Source organism: Phaethon aethereus (genome assembly GCF_964289735.1).
Source record: "Phaethon aethereus genome assembly, chromosome: 2".
NCBI classification, from domain to species: domain Eukaryota; kingdom Metazoa; phylum Chordata; class Aves; order Phaethontiformes; family Phaethontidae; genus Phaethon; species Phaethon aethereus.
This window is the reverse complement of record NC_138582.1, coordinates 169,923,655-169,940,146: the sequence shown is the minus strand read 5'-3', so window position 1 is coordinate 169,940,146 and position 16,492 is coordinate 169,923,655. Positions and strand designations below refer to the sequence as shown.

Here is a 16,492-nt window from a genome sequence, read left to right as displayed (position 1 = left end):
CTGCAATCTCAGCATTTAGCCCTGACAGACCTAAGCTTGATCCACACGGAATTTCTGTTCTCTTTGCCTGAATGCATACTCACCAGCTTGTAATATAATACTAACATGATTTGGGTTCTTCCTTTATCTGAGATTTTTTTCCTGTCTAATTACTCTAGCTACTCAAATGCTGCCAACTTAAAAAGTATTCAGACTTCTTATGAATGTACTCTCTCCCCACTCTATATTAAGGCTCTCTCTTTGTACTTAAACTGCAACAGCTATTAGAAAGGGAGGAGTCAGTCTTCTACAAATACCCATTTTGCAAAAGGTTCATTTTACAAAGAACTGAATAAATAGGAAGTTAGAGTAGCGCTGTATCTATTGCTGCTTTCAAGTGGTGGAGCAACGCCTCCGGAGGTGGAGAAAGTGATGTCAGGTCTAGTTTCTTGAAATCTTCATTAGCACTCAATGATGTTAACACCTTCGCCGTCCTCTTTAAATCAAACACTGCATGGAGCATGCCCAAGGTGGAAATGGCAGCTTTTGGAGTGTTCTTTGCCGAAGCTTCATCATCGAGGCCCTTTTCCAAGACAGAAATCCTGTTCTCTGCAATAACTTTGAGGAAGTTGTAGAACTCCTTGTAGTCTATGCCCGTGCAAGACTTCATGATCAACTAGGGGAAAAAAACAGCATTGAAATGGAAACAACTCACTTTTATTTACAGTAAGTATTACAAAAACATGTTTTATCAAGCTAGTAACTACACGGAATCATAAATAACCGTATTTAATCATATTTTTTGTAATTCCCTGCTGGCACTAAACTTCTCTACCTAACTTGACATGCCACTAGTCCTAAAAGCAGCAGTCTGTTTCTTCTAAGTATGAAATGGCTGTGTTTTTTGAAACTATTTTTGAAGGATATGAACCTAGCAGCAGTAACAGTCTCCAGAAATAAACTCTGCATTTGTTTACATGCTTAATACTTTGGAAGCATACAAGATAGAACACTGCTCAGCATAGTGACGTATTCTGAAAGCATCACTTTGCAGACACAGACACTTGCTGCCATCTTTACCTTAACTGTGCTTGTTTCAGATTCACTGTTTCATCATGAATGGTCTTCAAAGCAGTTCTGTGTGGGGCCTGCCTTATCAGTTCTTCTGTTTACATGAAAAAACACATTTTATAAAGGGGAATGGAAATACTACATAAAGGATTGATCTTTATGCTAACACTACCCTTGACAGTTGAAGAGGAGAAGTCGAAGAATTAGTTTTTCAGACAACATCCTAACCTCCTTGACACAGCAAATATGCACTGGCACAAGCCTGTCCTGAGCTTACTAAAGTAATACCTGATTTCCTGAAAAATGAAGTTGTCACCAGTTCCTACTTCCTTATGAAACATGTACAAATTCCAGGTATGAGGTTAGGGTCTTTTGTGTCTTAGAGCTCTAACAAATAGGTGCAATGCACCCTGAAATATTTGATCCTCTAACAGAGAGTCAGGCAGCCAGCATCATGATGTTATACCTGGCATTGTAGGTGCCAATCATCTATAGGGTCCTTCCATTCACTGATTTCCCGTTGGACAGCTGCTAATTCATCCTGCAGGAAGCACCACATTATAGCCACATTGCAGCCATTCACCCAGTTGTGGTTAATGGAAATGGTATCCTCCTGAAGGAATAATTTAAATGGTTATTAGGCTCTACATAGGAAAGTGCGAGAAAACAGCTGTAACACCACCAAAGCTGCAAAATGTAAAATTGTATTCCTCAGCAAGGAGAATGCTTCTTTGGCACCAATACTACCACTGTGCTGAAAAGCTGTCCCTTTCTAAAAATCAAATCTTGTTTCATTCTGTAAATTGGCAAATGCCTCTAGTACCTCTATCTGAGCATGCCTTTTAAAGGCACAAAGGTGGGAGAAGGTGGTGGGGAGAAAGGAACAAGGTTGTTAATTTTGGTTTGTAATCATGAAGACAAGTTTGTTAGCATTTTCCATTATTAAATTACAATTTACAGTTAGAATCCAAGATTAACAGCCTCACCGTAAGTCCATCTCACCTAGCATCCTATTTCTCAGGGACTAGTAGTATGTAATGAGGAAAAGTATAAGAAAAGCAGACAGCTTCTTCAATTGTACACTCTCACAGCTTCTAGCAGTCAATGACCCAAGAAGCTTATGAGTTCAGGCTTGCTTTTAGCCATGATCTTGAGCAGACACTGATAGACCTTTCCTCCGTGAATCTCTCTGAACATTTTTGCAGACCATTTAGACTTTTGGCATCCACAACATGCTGTGGCAATAAAAGTTTCATCTGATTCAAGCCTGCTGCCTGATTATCTCTGTTATGAAAAGGCTGGTATCAGTTACCTTACCAGATTGTAAACTTGATGATGCCATCCACTGGGGATGAAGACTATCTCCCCTGCTTCCTGCACAATTTCAACAGGGGGTTGACTTTGGTTGTAGCGAGGGTAAACACTCCCGTCCTGAAGAATAGGTGCAGTCACATCAAAGGGCAAGTTGCCATGGTGGTCTTTCAAATATTCCTCCTGACCTGCAGGGTACAACAGCCATTTCTTTCTCCCACATATATTGGCTGACCAGCTATAGGAACGGAAGACATCTGCATGGAATGGAGTCCTGTGGGGCAAATCAGAGGTTTAAGTAGAGACAATGCCTAAAAGCTGTAAGATGAATTAAAGTCTCCAAGAATCAAACATACACACACAAATCAACCTTGACTAGACAAACCTGATCCCAAACTGTCATCCTCTTCATTTAGTTTTGACTGCTTTATATATTAGAGGGCCACTATATCTACATAGTATTGCAGTGCTTCTCCATCAGTTAGTTTTGAATCTGTCCCACAAACACCTTAATGTCAGGGGATTCTGTGACGTGAACTGATGAGAATACTGTAAATGCAACTTTATCACCTGGACTTAATTTTTTACCTGCAAAATATCTCACCAACTCATCAGCGCCCCTCCAAGGCTCCTGTTGACTCTGCAAACCACAAGTGGCTGACGATCCCCAGGGAGTTTCTGCTCTAAAACCTTATGTAAGCTAGCTGACAACTTTTGCAAATTTTGTGTACACAATTCATGTCTTTTTGAAGTGGAAAAGCACTTTTGCTGACTGCATATGGACAGCTCACATCCAGAACCAAATGAGCTGCTTGAGAAACAAGACTGGCTGGGTTCAGATACAACACTATACAGTACAGCCACACTGCCTCTGCAGCATGATGCTATCCTGAAGGACAATGTGGTAATCTCCTGTAATATTAATTTTTTTTTAAAAAGAGTATGTAAGAATGACAGAAACCACACTGCCTTACCATGAACCTTTAGGTCCCATGTAGACAAACCGGTAATCATCCACAGCTAGAACATCCCAGTATTCATTCAACCAGTCGGATGAGAAATACACAGGGGTTGTATAAACATCTTGCACAGGGAAAGCTCTTAAAAAGATAATGTGGTGGAAATCAGTCTCAGAAAAATGCAGCATTGCTCCTTCTACTTCAGTTCTCAAAACCCAGATACAGAGACCGATTGGGTCTCTAGCAGGCCATTAATACTTTGCTGCCATCTCCTTAATAGCACTGGCAACTCCAAGTTGCACGCAAAATGCACACAATAACGCTTTTCTGTCTTCCAGGAAACCTGTGGAGGTTAACTACTATTTGGGAGACTCCTTTTAATTATGGCAGAGACAGTTACTAGTAAACACATTCTTTTTAGATGAGATGCCTACAAGATTGGTTGTCCAACTGGATGACAAGCTGGGGGTGTGAGGGTTAGGAGGGAAGCCAGGCTGTGGGATTTTGACAATCCACAAGATATGCTGCCCCTTTCCCATCATAGGCTGCATGAGCAGACTTTCTGTAGCAAGACACAGCACCAGTGTCTGGGAAAGCAGACAAACAGGGGAGGCAGAGACTGATAGAGAAGGGCCACAAAGATGATCAGAGGGATGAAACACCTCTCCTATGAAGAAAGGCCGAGAGGGTTGGGGTTGTTCAGCCTGGAGAAGAGAAGGTTCTGGGGAGACCTTATTGCAGCTTTCCACTACTTCAAGGGGGCTGATAAGAAAGATGAGGACAGACTTTAGTTTTAAACTAAAAGAGGGCAGATTTACACTAGATAGAAGGAAGAAATTTTTGACAATGAGGGTGGTGAAACCCTGGCCCAGGTTGCCCAGAGAGGTGGTGGATGCCCCATCCCTGGAAACATTCCAGGTCAGGCTGGACAGGGCTCTGAGCAACCTGCTCTGGTTGAAGATGTCCCTGGTCATTGCAGGGGGGTTGGACTAGATGGCCTTTACAGATCCCTTCCAACCCAAACCATTCTATGATTCTATGATTCCGTGACAAATTTTCCCTATTTTAAGTCACTGGCATGCTCAAAAATGAAACAAAAGCTGATCACAAAAAAGTTGGATTAAAAGCAGGATACGTTTAAGGAAGAAGAGATTTGAGTGAAAAGACATAAAAGTACTACACAGACATGGGGAATGGACAATGCATCCAGCTTGCAAGCAGCTGGCTGGAGAAGGAAAGCCAGCAGAGTGAAGAGAACTTTAGTGACTGGGAAGGTTAACAGTAAGGAAAATGGATAATAAGGATAATAAAGGATTGTAACTCACACACACTCACTGAATTAAATATAATTAGAAATGTCTCCCTTCTTTTTAAGGGGTAAGGTTTGCACTGTAGTAGTCAAACATAAGCCAAATGTTACAGCCACACAATTTCCACAGGGATCACATACAGTCTCATTTAAAAGGTAGATGAATGCACTCAACAATGCCAGCCTCCCGAGGAAACAATGACTTAAGGATCTTGCCATGTGAAGTACGCCAAGAACTGTGCAGTATAAGACTGATATTTTGGTGGGCAGGTGCTAACAGGAGGGGCTAAAACCGGGCTCACTAGAGTTGAACCTAGGGGTAGGTTCAACGTGCCAGAGTTGAAATCTATAGCCCGGCTCAGGTGCATCTACACCAATGCACGCAGCATGGGCACCAAACAGGAGGAGCTGGAAGCCATTGTGCAGCGCGACAGCTATGACGTAGTTGCCATCACAGAAACATGGTGGGATGCTTCTCATGACTGGAGTGCTGCAATGGATGGCTATAAGCTCTTCCGAAGGGATAGAATGGGAAGGAGAGGTGGTGGGGTGGCTCTGTATGTTAGGGAGTGTTTTGATTGCATAGAAATCGAAGATTGTGAAGACCAAGTAGAGTGCTTGTGGGTAAGGATGAGGGGGAAGGCCAATGAGGCAGACATCCTGCTGGGAGTCTGTTACAGGCCACCCAACCAGGATGAAGAGACGGATGAGACATTCTATAAGCGACTGGCGGAGGTCTCGCATTCGCTGGCCCTTGTTCTTGTGGGGGACTTCAACCTACCGGACATCTGCTGGAAGTATAACACGGCAGAGAGGAAACAGTCTAGGAGGTTCCTGGAGTGTGTGGAGGATAACTTCCTGATGCAGCTGGTGAGTGAGCCCACCAGGGGAGGTGCCTTGCTGGACCTGCTGTTTACAAACAGAGAAGGACTGGTGAGAGATGTGGTGGTCGGAGGCCGTCTTGGGCTTAGCGACCACGACATGATAGAATTCTCGGTTGTGAGGGAAGTAAGGAGAGGGGTCAGCAAAACTGCTATCATGGACTTCCGGAGGGCAGACTTTGGCCTGTTCAGGTCACTGGTTGAGAGAGTCCCTTGGGAGACAGTCCGAAGGACAAAGGGGTCCAGGAAGGCTGGACAGTTTTCAAGAAGGAAATCTTAAAGGCGCAGGAGCAGGCGGTCCCCATGTGCCGTAAGAAGAGCTGGCGGGGAAGGCGACCGGCCTGGCTGAACAGGGAGATTTTGCTGGGACTCAGGGAAAAGAGGAGAGTTTATCACCTCTGGAAGAAGGGGAAGGCAACTCATGAAGAGTACAAAGATCTCGTTAGGTCAAGCAGGGACAAAATTAGAAAGGCAAAAGCCCAGCTAGAGCTCAGTCTGGCCACAGTCGTAAAGGATAATAAAAAATGTTTTTACAAATATATTAACAACAAAAAGAGAGGCAAGGAGAATCTCCATCCCCTACTGGATATGGCGGGGAACATTGTCTCCAAGGATGAGGACAAGGCTGAGGTACTTAATGCCTTTTTCGCCTCAGTCTTTAATAGCCACTCCAGGTATCCACAGGATATTCAGCCCCCTGAGCTGGAAGACGGGGATGGAGAGCACAATGTACTCCTCATAATCCAGGAGGAAGCAGTCAAGGACATGCTAAGCCACCTGGACATCCACAAGTCTATGGGGCCTGATGGGATCCACCCAAGAGTACTGAGAGGAGCTTGCCAAGCCACTCTCCATCGTTTATCAGCAGTCCTGGTTAACAGGGGAGGTCCCAGAAGACTGGAGGCTTGCCAATGTGACGCCCGTCTACAAGAAAGGCCGGAAGGAGGATCCTGGGAACTACAGGCCTGTCAGCCTGACCTCTGTTCCAGGGAAGATTATGGAGCGGTTGGTTTTGAGAGTGCTCACAGGGCATCTGCAGAACAGCCAAAGGATCAGGCCCAGCCAGCATGGGTTCATGAAAGGCAGGTCCTGCTTGACCAACCTGATCTCCTTCTATGACCAGGTGACCCGCCTAGTGGATGAGGGAAAGGCTGTGGACGTTGTCTACCTGGACTTTAGTAAAGCCTTTGACAGCGTCTCCCACAGCATTCTCCTGGAGAAACTGGCGGCTCGTGGCTTAGACGGGTTTACTCTTCGCTGGGTGAGGAACTGGCTGGATGGCCGAGCCCAGAGAGTTGTGGTGAATGGCGTTAAATCCGGCTGGCGGCCGGTCACGAGTGGTGTTCCCCAGGGCTCGGTTCTGGGACCAGTCTTGTTCAATATCTTTATAGATGATCTGGATGAGGGAATTGAGTGCTCCCTCAGTAAGTTTGCAGATGACACCAAGCTGGGTGGGAGTGTTGATCTGCTGGAGGGTAGGAGGGCTCTGCAGAGGGATCTGGACAGGCTGGATCGATGGGCAGAGGCCAACTGTATGAGGTTTAATAAGGCCAAGTGCAGGGTCCTGCACTTTGGCCACAACAACCCCATGCAATGCTACAGGCTTGGGGAGGAGTGGCTGGAGAGCAGCCCGGCGGAAAGGGACCTGGGGGTGCTGGTTGACAGCCGGCTGAATATGAGCCGGCAGTGTGCCCAGGTGGCCAAGAAGGCCAACAGCGTCCTGGCCTGTATCAGGAATAGTGTGGCCAGCAGGAGTAGGGAAGTGATCGTGCCCCTGTACTCGGCACTGGTGAGGCCGCACCTCAAATCCTGTGTTCAGTTTTGGGCCCCTCACTACAAGAAGGATGTTGAGGTGCTGGAGCGTGTCCAGAGAAGGGCAACGAAGCTGGTGAGGGGTCTGGAGCACATGTCTTATGAGGAGCGGCTGAGGGAACTGGGGTTGTTTAGTCTGGAGAAGAGGAGGCTGAGGGGAGACCTTATCGCTCTCTACAACTACCTGAAAGGGGGTTGTGGCGATGAGGGTGTTGGTCTCTTCTCCCAAGTAACTAGTGATAGGACAAGAGGAAATGGCCTCAAGTTGCGCCAGGGGAGGTTTAGATTGGATATTAGGAAAAATTTCTTCACTGAGAGGGTGGTCAGGCATTGGAACAGGCTGCCCAGGGAGGTGGTGGAGTCGCCATCCCTGGAAGTGTTCAAAAAACGTGTGGATGTGGCGCTTCAGGACATGGTTTAGGGGACATGGTGGTTCTGGATTAATGGTTGGACTTGATGATCTTAAAGGTCCTTTCCAACCTAGTGATTCTGTGAAACAGCACCGCCGGCATTTAAACGCTTAGGCATTAGAAGATGAGCATTAAGGTGCCGCGGCAGCTCTCTGCTGTGCACGGTATGCAGGGGTTTCCACAGTGCTCTCTTACCTGCTCAGGTGCCAGTCCTTTAGATAAAGGCACCCTCGGGATGAACGGTAGTCATTTTTAATGTACTCTTTCCAGTAATTTATATACTCCTTGAAGGGGAGCTGCTCCTTCGGGTTAGAATTGTACTCCTTGACATCACAGTTGGCAACAGGTACTACAGCCTCTCCTGAAATATAAACTCTTTGAGCCCACGTGGGGACAGAATAACTGATGCTGAAACTGAACTGCCTTAACCTTATCCACTGCAGCAGTCTCTAATATCTCAGCCCTATAATGCTAAGTACAAACACATAAAGCAACAATCCCTAGCCCAGCTCTGACTCCCAACACCAGCATTCTAGGCAAATATGATTCAGACCAGAAGTTATTTATCTAATGGGACCTGAATTTTTCTCTTAAACTATGTTAGGAGTGGTGTATTGATTTCTATTAAATATACAAATATTTTACAGCCTGAAGAGATATTTCACTGTAACTACAGAATACCTTCCCTTGCCTGAGGAAAGTGTCAGGCTGCTCCTCTGGTTAACGTTAAGCAGGTATATAAATTGATATGGATAAATTATACAACATTTTTTATTTTATTTCACTGTGGGAATAAATTTGAGATTGGAATCTGTGAAACATAAAGTGCGCGTAAGTACAGAAAAGGAACGTATCAACTTAGAAAAAAATCTGCAGAATTGCTTGGTTTTGTCTAGTAGTTCTATTCGTAAAATTGAAAAAAAGCTGTATCATTTAGCATACACGTTTTAATAAGGTATTAAAAATGCCATCACTTACCAAACTTCTGCAGCAGATGATCAAAGTTAGGTTTTCCATCCCAAGTAACCCAACTTCTCCTGCTGCCCCAGTCTTCAGTGAATTTAGCTGAGAAAATACAGGGATGGTTGGGAATCAAATAATCCCGGAAAAAGTCTGAGTAAGTGAATGATTCTACTTTTTCAATAAAGTCAACGTGTCCTCCGGGAAGAGAGAATGCACCCTGAGATGAACTGTTGTAGTCACGAAAAAAGGCAGTGGAACAGGCAAATGTTGCCCTGTCCATGCAGGCTGGATACCCTTCCTGGCTTAGCCAAGACAACGTTGACCAGATACTATTCCGTTATGCTGTGGCAAAAAAACCTCCTTTAAAAAACTTGACTTGAGTCTCTAAATCCATGAACACTCACAGGAAAAAATAAGTGGCCAGAGGTAAAACAAGAAGTTGTGCGCTGGGCTAATTAGGATCTTCCATGGTTTATAACTGTTAATGGTGGTGGGATATCTGACAAAAAAGTCACCCTACGGATGGCAAAGATGTTGCTCTTCCCCCATCACCTTCTTGCCAGGTCAACCATGCTCTCTGGGGATGACCAGCAAAGGCTGGTTCCTTCCTAAAACAGCAGAAACATTAATTTCAGTTAGATAATCCTGATAAATTAATTAATTGCAGCGATGGTAGGAAGGAAACCCCTTAAGTATCTGAGGCCCTGGGAAGCGGCTGCTGCCCAGCAACTGTATTGGGGCTCAACCCTTTGTCAGGAGAAGATACAATCTCTGGCACCCCCTGCCCTCCCCAGACCTTTCTCCATGGGCCAGGCTGCAATTATAGATAACAAAGAAAATTGGGGGGGGGGGGGCGCGCAAATAATAGTCAATAAAAGGGAACTGTCTGGAGCAGGCGGCGGAGACTGAGCACAAAGGGAGAGGGAGGAGGCCCAAGGACAAATGAGGTCGCACTCCCTGCAAGGATGGGCTTCAGGAGGGGGGAGACCCCTAGGGTGAAGAGGAGACCAGGGTGCTCAGGGGCGGAAAGGGGCCGCCATGAGGCGGCCGTCCCCCCACGGCGCTCCAGGGGACCCGGACACCACAGGGCGTCGCACACGCCGTCCTCGCGTTGAGTTCTCGGTCCGCCCACGCGTCCGCGACCCACAAAAGCTGAGAGGACAGCAGGGGACGGATACTCACCCCCGTCATCCGCGAGGCAGGACCCCGGGCCGGCGGCGGCGGCAGCAGCAGCAGCAGCAGCAGCAGCAGCAGCAGCAGTAGCAGCAGTAGAAGCAGCAGCGGAGAGGACAGGCTCCCACAACCGCTCACGGAACCTCGGCACTCAGCAGGTGGGGCCCGGGGGGGGTGAGAAGGGGAGAGCACCGGTGCGCGGCTCAGCCAATAGCAGCGGGCGGCAGGCGCAGGCGCAGAGCGTCAATGCGGGGGTCGGCGGCGGGCTGCGCTGCTCTGAGGGAGGTGGGTGTGGGGCCGGGTCTGGAGCGGGGGCGCGGAGGGGCCGGGCTGGGGCTGGGGGACAGGGAGGGACAGGAGAGGGGAGGGAGGCTGGGTGTCTAGCCGAGGTTCGGGGGAAAGGTGGAGGTTGGTAGTATCTCGGTAGGCGTGTAGGAAGGGTGGTTTGGCCTAAGGCTGAGAGGAGGATGAAGATGGGGAGTTTGGGGGTTGGCCTAGAGAAGTGAATGGGGATGGGGGTCTGGCGTGAGGGGAGAGAGTTATGGGAATAGGGATTTTTGGATATCTGACTTCAGATAGGGGAAGAATAGACATGAAGAGGGGAGGTGGGTCTGGCCTTGGGGAAGGCGAGACGGTTTGAATAGAGTAGAATATTTCAGGTGGAAGCGACCTATAATGATCATGTAGTCCAACTGTCTGATCAATTCAGGGGTGACTAAGTTAAAGTACGTTATTAAGGGCATTGTCCAAATGCCTCTTAAACAGTGATAGGCTTGAGGCATCAACCACCTCTCTAGGAAGCCTGTTCCAGTGTTTGACTACCCTCTTGGTAAAGAAATGCTTCCTAATGTCCAGTCTAAATCTCTCCTGGCGCAGCTTTGAACCATTCCCACGTGTCCTATCACTGGATACCAGGGAGGCGAGATCAGAGAGCTCTAGAGATCAGCTTGCCCTAGAGCTGTGGCAGAGGGAGAGATGAGGATTGTGGTGGAGCCTGGCCTAGGAGTAGAGGAGAGAAGAGGATATTGGGTGACTGATTTACAGCTTTCCTTAGCAGGACAAGGGAAAGAATGGGGTCTCTTCTGGTATTGGGAAAAGGACAGGGACTGGGTAAAGATCTGGTGTAGCAGGTGACTGTGTTGTGTTTGCGGTGAAGAGGATGAAGACTGTCTTTGTACTGGGAAAAAGGAAAAGGATGGAAATGTTTTTTCAGAGGGAGTAGTTCTAGCTTAGGGTGAGGGAATGAGTAGTGAGTCTTGGGGATGTTATTGAGGAAGGAGAAGGGAGTGAGTTGTTGAGGAAAAAAGGGGAACAGAGGGGGATTCACCTCTGAGGTGGGGCAGGGGAGCAAAGTTTGGGAAGCGTAGATGTGTCTGTGTATTGGGTAACAGAGGTTGAGACAGGGTCAAGGTTGAAAGGAAAGCTGATGAAGTTTAACCTGAATGCTGTAGGGCCTGGTGTGGGTTAAAGGATGGGAACTGAGGCAGTCCCATGCTTAAATGTATTTGGGAGAGGTTGGTGGGACTTCGGTCTTTTGTGAAGTTGCTCTGTATCAGAAATGAAGGAGGACAAAAAGTAAACAAACACCAACACATAAGCTGAACACACATTTGTGTTCTGCAGACACTTAGCAAGGGCAAATGAGAAGAATCTGTGACTAAGTTTTGGAAGCTCTGAGGTAGAGACATTGCAAAGGGACCGTGTTCTGCTCGTGAGCTGACAGCACCTTCTCCCAGTGTGTGTAGCATCTTCTCGCACCTAGGGTAATTAGTAATCCTTACGTTTCATTGGATGATCTCAAAGCACTTCACAGGAGAAGGTGAGTCACCTCCTTTTTATAGAAGCAGCCACCGAGTTATGTGTTAACTAAAGTATTTATACAATGTTGTGGTGATGCTGCCGGAAGTATAATCCACATCTCAGCTGCTAATCCTAGTTCTTGCTCTATGCTCCTGTGCGTAGCTGTATACAATACTACACTTGGTTTAGGGGCAGCTGTGTCAAAAAAACTGTTTGGTAAAAAAGGAAGAGGGATGATTTACAGGATGTGGGTAATGTGTTGGTGTTTGAGAGCCCAGATTGGGAGAAGACTGCATGTGTCCATCTGGTCTGCAGATAACTATAGGCAAACATAGGCTGCTTTGATTTCAGAATAAATTCCTTAATATTTTTCATTTACATATCTCTTCCACTGCATACAGGGAAGTGGTTTAAGGACTGTAACCCTCTCAAGTTTATGAACTTATTCTTGACTGTATTTGCAAGTAATTTAAAGCCACTTGTTTCATTTTTTTCCTGCCAGCCTAGTCGTTTGCATGGTATTCTAAAGGACTTACATCTGTTAGTCGTTTCTTTTTTTTTTGTCTGTTGTGGTTTTTATTTTGGGTGTTTTTTTCTGTGTGGGTTTTTTTTTTTTTTTTCTGAGTGGGAATACTGGAATGGTATGTGTTATTGCAGGTAAGGCTTTTTTTCAGTGTGTTTTACAAAACCATGAATATTCCATGTCTTGTACAAGGAACTTCTAGCCATGTTTTAGGAGGACTACAATGGGAGTGACATGATGCTGAACTTGAAGAGGTGGGGTCAAAAAAAAGTGATGGGAGGAAGACAGAAAAGAGAACCTGAATTTTAAGTAATAGGTCCTTGTAGCAAACCAGCCATGTAAGTGGCAGAAGGCCTCTAGCTCAGCGTTTCTGAAATGTGATTGTAAAAATTTTAGGAAATATGGGGAAAAGAAATCTTTTCATTTGGAAGGACAGTAGCTGAGCTATTTGATCTTTAGTGGTGAGCTCACTGTTTACATCAGAGATGAAGGTGGTATATTTAATGTTGATTTTCACTGCACAGCTAAAGTATGAGGTGTCCCTCATGTAGGTGCTGAAGAAGCTAACAAGAGAGAAGCAGAGGCAAAGTTGTTTTACAAAAGTCAAAGTGCTGCCAGTAGATGAGACCAGGAAATTTCTTTAATATTGACTCAAGAAGAATAGGCTTACAAAAGTAATAGGATGATGGTTTTTAGCAGCTTGGAAACTATAATCACAGGTTAATACCCTGTGATTATTAGAAAAGTATATGACACAATATACAAGTGTCATAGGTTAAGTACCTATTTAATGCCTTTTTCCAGCTAACGACAGATGGTTGTGACCGTTTCTTCTTTTGTTGTTTAACGTTTGTAAAATTTCTCATGTGTTTTAATCCAACTCTTTGAAGTCTTGTGTTAAATTACAGTATGCTGTTGAGCCTTCATAAATAATAGCTGTGTTCTGTACCATTAATGACTGTTTTCATTGTCGAATGCAATCAGTCTTGGTTATCCTTATCTATATATTTGCAAGGTTTAAATGTTTTCTCTGAGAGAAAGAAGGAGGAAAAAAGTTGTGCAGGTTTGATGCTAATTAAAATCACAGAATCACTAGGTTGGAAAGGACCTTCAGGATCATCAAGTCCAACCATTAATCCAGCGCCACCATGTTCCCTAAACCATGTCTTGAAGTGCCACATCCACACGTTTTTTGAACGCTTCCGGAGATGGCGACTCCACCACCTCCCTGGGCAGCCTGTTCCGATGCCTGACCACCCTCTCAGTGAAGAAATTTTTCCTAACACCCAATCTAAACCTCCCCTGGCGCAACTTGAGGCCATTTCCTCTTGTCCTATTGCTAGTTACTTGGGAGAAGAGGCCAACACCCTTGTCGCCACAACCCCCTTTCAGGCAGTTGCAGAGAGCGATGAGGGCTCCCCTCAGCCTCCTCTTCTCCAGACTGAACACCCCCGGTTCCCTCAGCTGCTCCTCATAAGACTTGTGCTCCAGACCCCTCCCCAGCTTCGTTGCCCTTCTCTGGACACGCTCCAGCACCTCAGCATCCTTGTCATTATATTGGGGAAAAATGTGCTGGAACATGAATGGTTTTAATTACCAGATAGGTTTTTGCTTGGAAATTCTGGCCTCAGGCACAGAAGGGAGCTGAGTATCAGGCAAAGCCTTTAAGCTCTCAGGTGAGTCAAAAGTCATATGACCCAAGGCATGTACACATATATACACACACAGGTCAAGTGACTGCTTCGTTTCTTCTCCTGGACTGAGAGGACTTGTTTTACTCTTAGATTCAGGGTTAAATATACCTTCTCTATTCTTTATTTAGTCTTCATTTTGCTAACGGGTGTACTAGGATTTTTGCTTTAGCTTGAGGTTTTGTTTTTTTTTTTCACCTGCTCTTTTGGACTTTGAAGAGAAAGAAATACTCAGAAAAAAAATTCTACCTACGGATGGACAGTTCTGTAGAGGCAGCAGCCCCCAAAAGGCTGCCTGAGAGTTCTGCGTCTACAGATAGAGGTAAGGAGCTTCAGATATGGTTTAGGAAGATCATTTTTTATTGCACAGTTGTAAGACTGCATCAGACATTAATATTTTCACAGCCTTAATGGTAGAGAGCAGGCTTGAGGGAAAAGTGCTGTCTTGATGGGGAGCTAGTGGTGCTTGTAGCATGCAAAAATGGACTCTAGGCTGAGATTTTACAAAACTTTAAGAGTCATTTTCTTGTTTACAATTTCTCCTTGCCTCTGTAGTATGGCTGTGCCTGGTTGAAGGTGGCTGTTGCTGTTAGCAAGGTCTAGGAGTTGTTTTTCAGATGACATTATGTTCTGCAGTGCCTGTCCCAGCAGTGAGCATTGAGAAACCTGCATTTGGTTCCAGATTTCCCTTGTGATCTTCTGCAAGGCGTATAATCTTTCGGTGTCTTGGTTTCATCATTATTTATATGTATTATTTATAAAATAACATCTCAGGGCAACAGCTTGTGGTGAGCAGTGTGCTGATACTGATGAGATTTTCAGAAACTGGTAGAAATAGGAAATACTTGCACTGGGTGGGGGAAGGGTATGTCAGCTACTTTGTAAGAGCTGAGATCTGTCGCGTTCCCGAGAAAGGACTGTTTTGATAGACTGGGAGGCTACTGATGGATTTTTTTTTCTTTTTTTTTTTTTTAATTCTGGGTCTGACGGGAGGTTTTTCAGTGAATTTCATTTGCCTTTGCAATATGTTTAGTGTATGAGGAGTTTGAGGGTGTGGTACAAGATGTTTATTTTGTTTATGGTCTGTTTACTGTCATACTTACTTCAAACCTAGGCAGTTTCAAACAGTTAAATGTAATCTGGATTTGTAATTTGTAAATTCTGATTAATAAAGCTATAACATGATTTCGTTTCAACTGTCATTGATTTGAACACTAATGTGACTTATGTTTAAACTGACATAGTTGTCAGTTACGGTAGCAGAAAGTATACTGTTATTAGCACATCACTGTATCCATATTAGAAATATTTTCCACTTAAAGTATCCTGTAAAAGCTTGTTCGGGAATCCAACTGCTGATATTTGTTTCTTTGCAGTCACATTTGACTGATTGTTAAAAAGTATTTTTCGTCTCTCTGTTTCTTTGTGAATAACTTTTTTTTTCTTCTGTATGACAGAAAGAAAATAACTTTTAAATAGAAATTAGAATCATTGGCTACTCAGAAAGCCTAGTCAGTCTGGAAAAAAACATTCTCTTCATCAGATCTGTCTGATCTAACCTCACTGCATTACAGAAATTACCTTCCTTTTCTAGGTGGAGGGAATGAGGCCAGAACTTTTAGCTCTTTCTCTAAATTAAGAATTAATGTAGCAAATGGAGAAAGCTGTTAGAAATAATATTTCCATTGTTTTGTGGGCTATAGCTACTCACTTAAATCAGGTTTCTGTGGGTTCCTTCCCACTTTGACCCATAGTAAACTGCAGAGAGAGATGACTTCTCAGTGGATTGCAGTTTTATTAGGGCTAAACAGTTTGAGAATTTCACTTTAAACTCCAGCTGCTTTATAAAGTTGTGGCTTATTTTTTCCCCATTTGCATCACTAAAATTCATAATGCCATGGAAATAAGGTGTGAAAACCAAAGTAAAGATTTTTGTGGAATATGACATACCGTGAGTAGTCCTTATCTCAGTAATACTGAAGTTTTGAATATATTTAATAAAAGAAGTCATTGGAAGAGGACGCAGAATTAGAGAGCTCTATTTAAGGGATATTAATGATGCAGCAGTCTGAAGGCACTCGAAGATCTTTGGTGTGTGCTATAGGAATTCACACCAGTGCTACCTGAAAAAGGACTGTTAGCTTTTTTATTTGCATTAGGATTCCTAGACATTTCTTTAAAGGGAACAGATAGTACTGAAGTAAAAAGGTGTAATTAGTGTCAGTGTCAACCTACCTGGGGATTTTGTGGTGGAGCTCTTTTCATTTATTGCACTATACAAGTAGCAGAACACATTGAGATAATGTTGTGGTACCAATCTTTAAATTATGCTATGATACATCAAGCGCTTTGAGAAGCTAATTAATATGTGAGCAATTAAATCACCATTACATAATGGGTGCTCAGAAAGAAGTTGTGGAACGTAATTGGTCTTCAGTGTTCACGCTGAAAACTGTAGCATTATGAACAAGATGTTACAGGAAACAATCTGACCCTTGGGTACAAGAAGCCTCTTTGGAAGTGTGGAGAGATGCCACTCCAGATATGTTTCATCTAATTTACCGTTCCAAATTTGAGATTGTTTTGATGTAAGCAAGCCAGGCTTGAGGC

At 44.7% G+C, this 16,492-nt stretch overlaps 1 protein-coding gene across 1 annotated transcript; it reads right to left on the bottom strand.

Moving 5' to 3' along the window:
* Nucleotides 1–343: 343 nt before the first annotated feature.
* On the bottom strand, nucleotides 344–8,975 carry JMJD4 (jumonji domain containing 4; the record flags this gene model as incomplete). The annotated part of the gene is made up of 6 exons (XM_081997010.1): nucleotides 344–655; nucleotides 1,517–1,663; nucleotides 2,368–2,635; nucleotides 3,336–3,461; nucleotides 7,928–8,093; nucleotides 8,711–8,975. 6 exons carry the CDS (start codon nucleotides 8,973–8,975, stop codon nucleotides 344–346), a joined length of 1,284 nt encoding a protein of 427 aa, XP_081853136.1.
* Nucleotides 8,976–16,492: the final 7,517 nt, after the last annotated feature.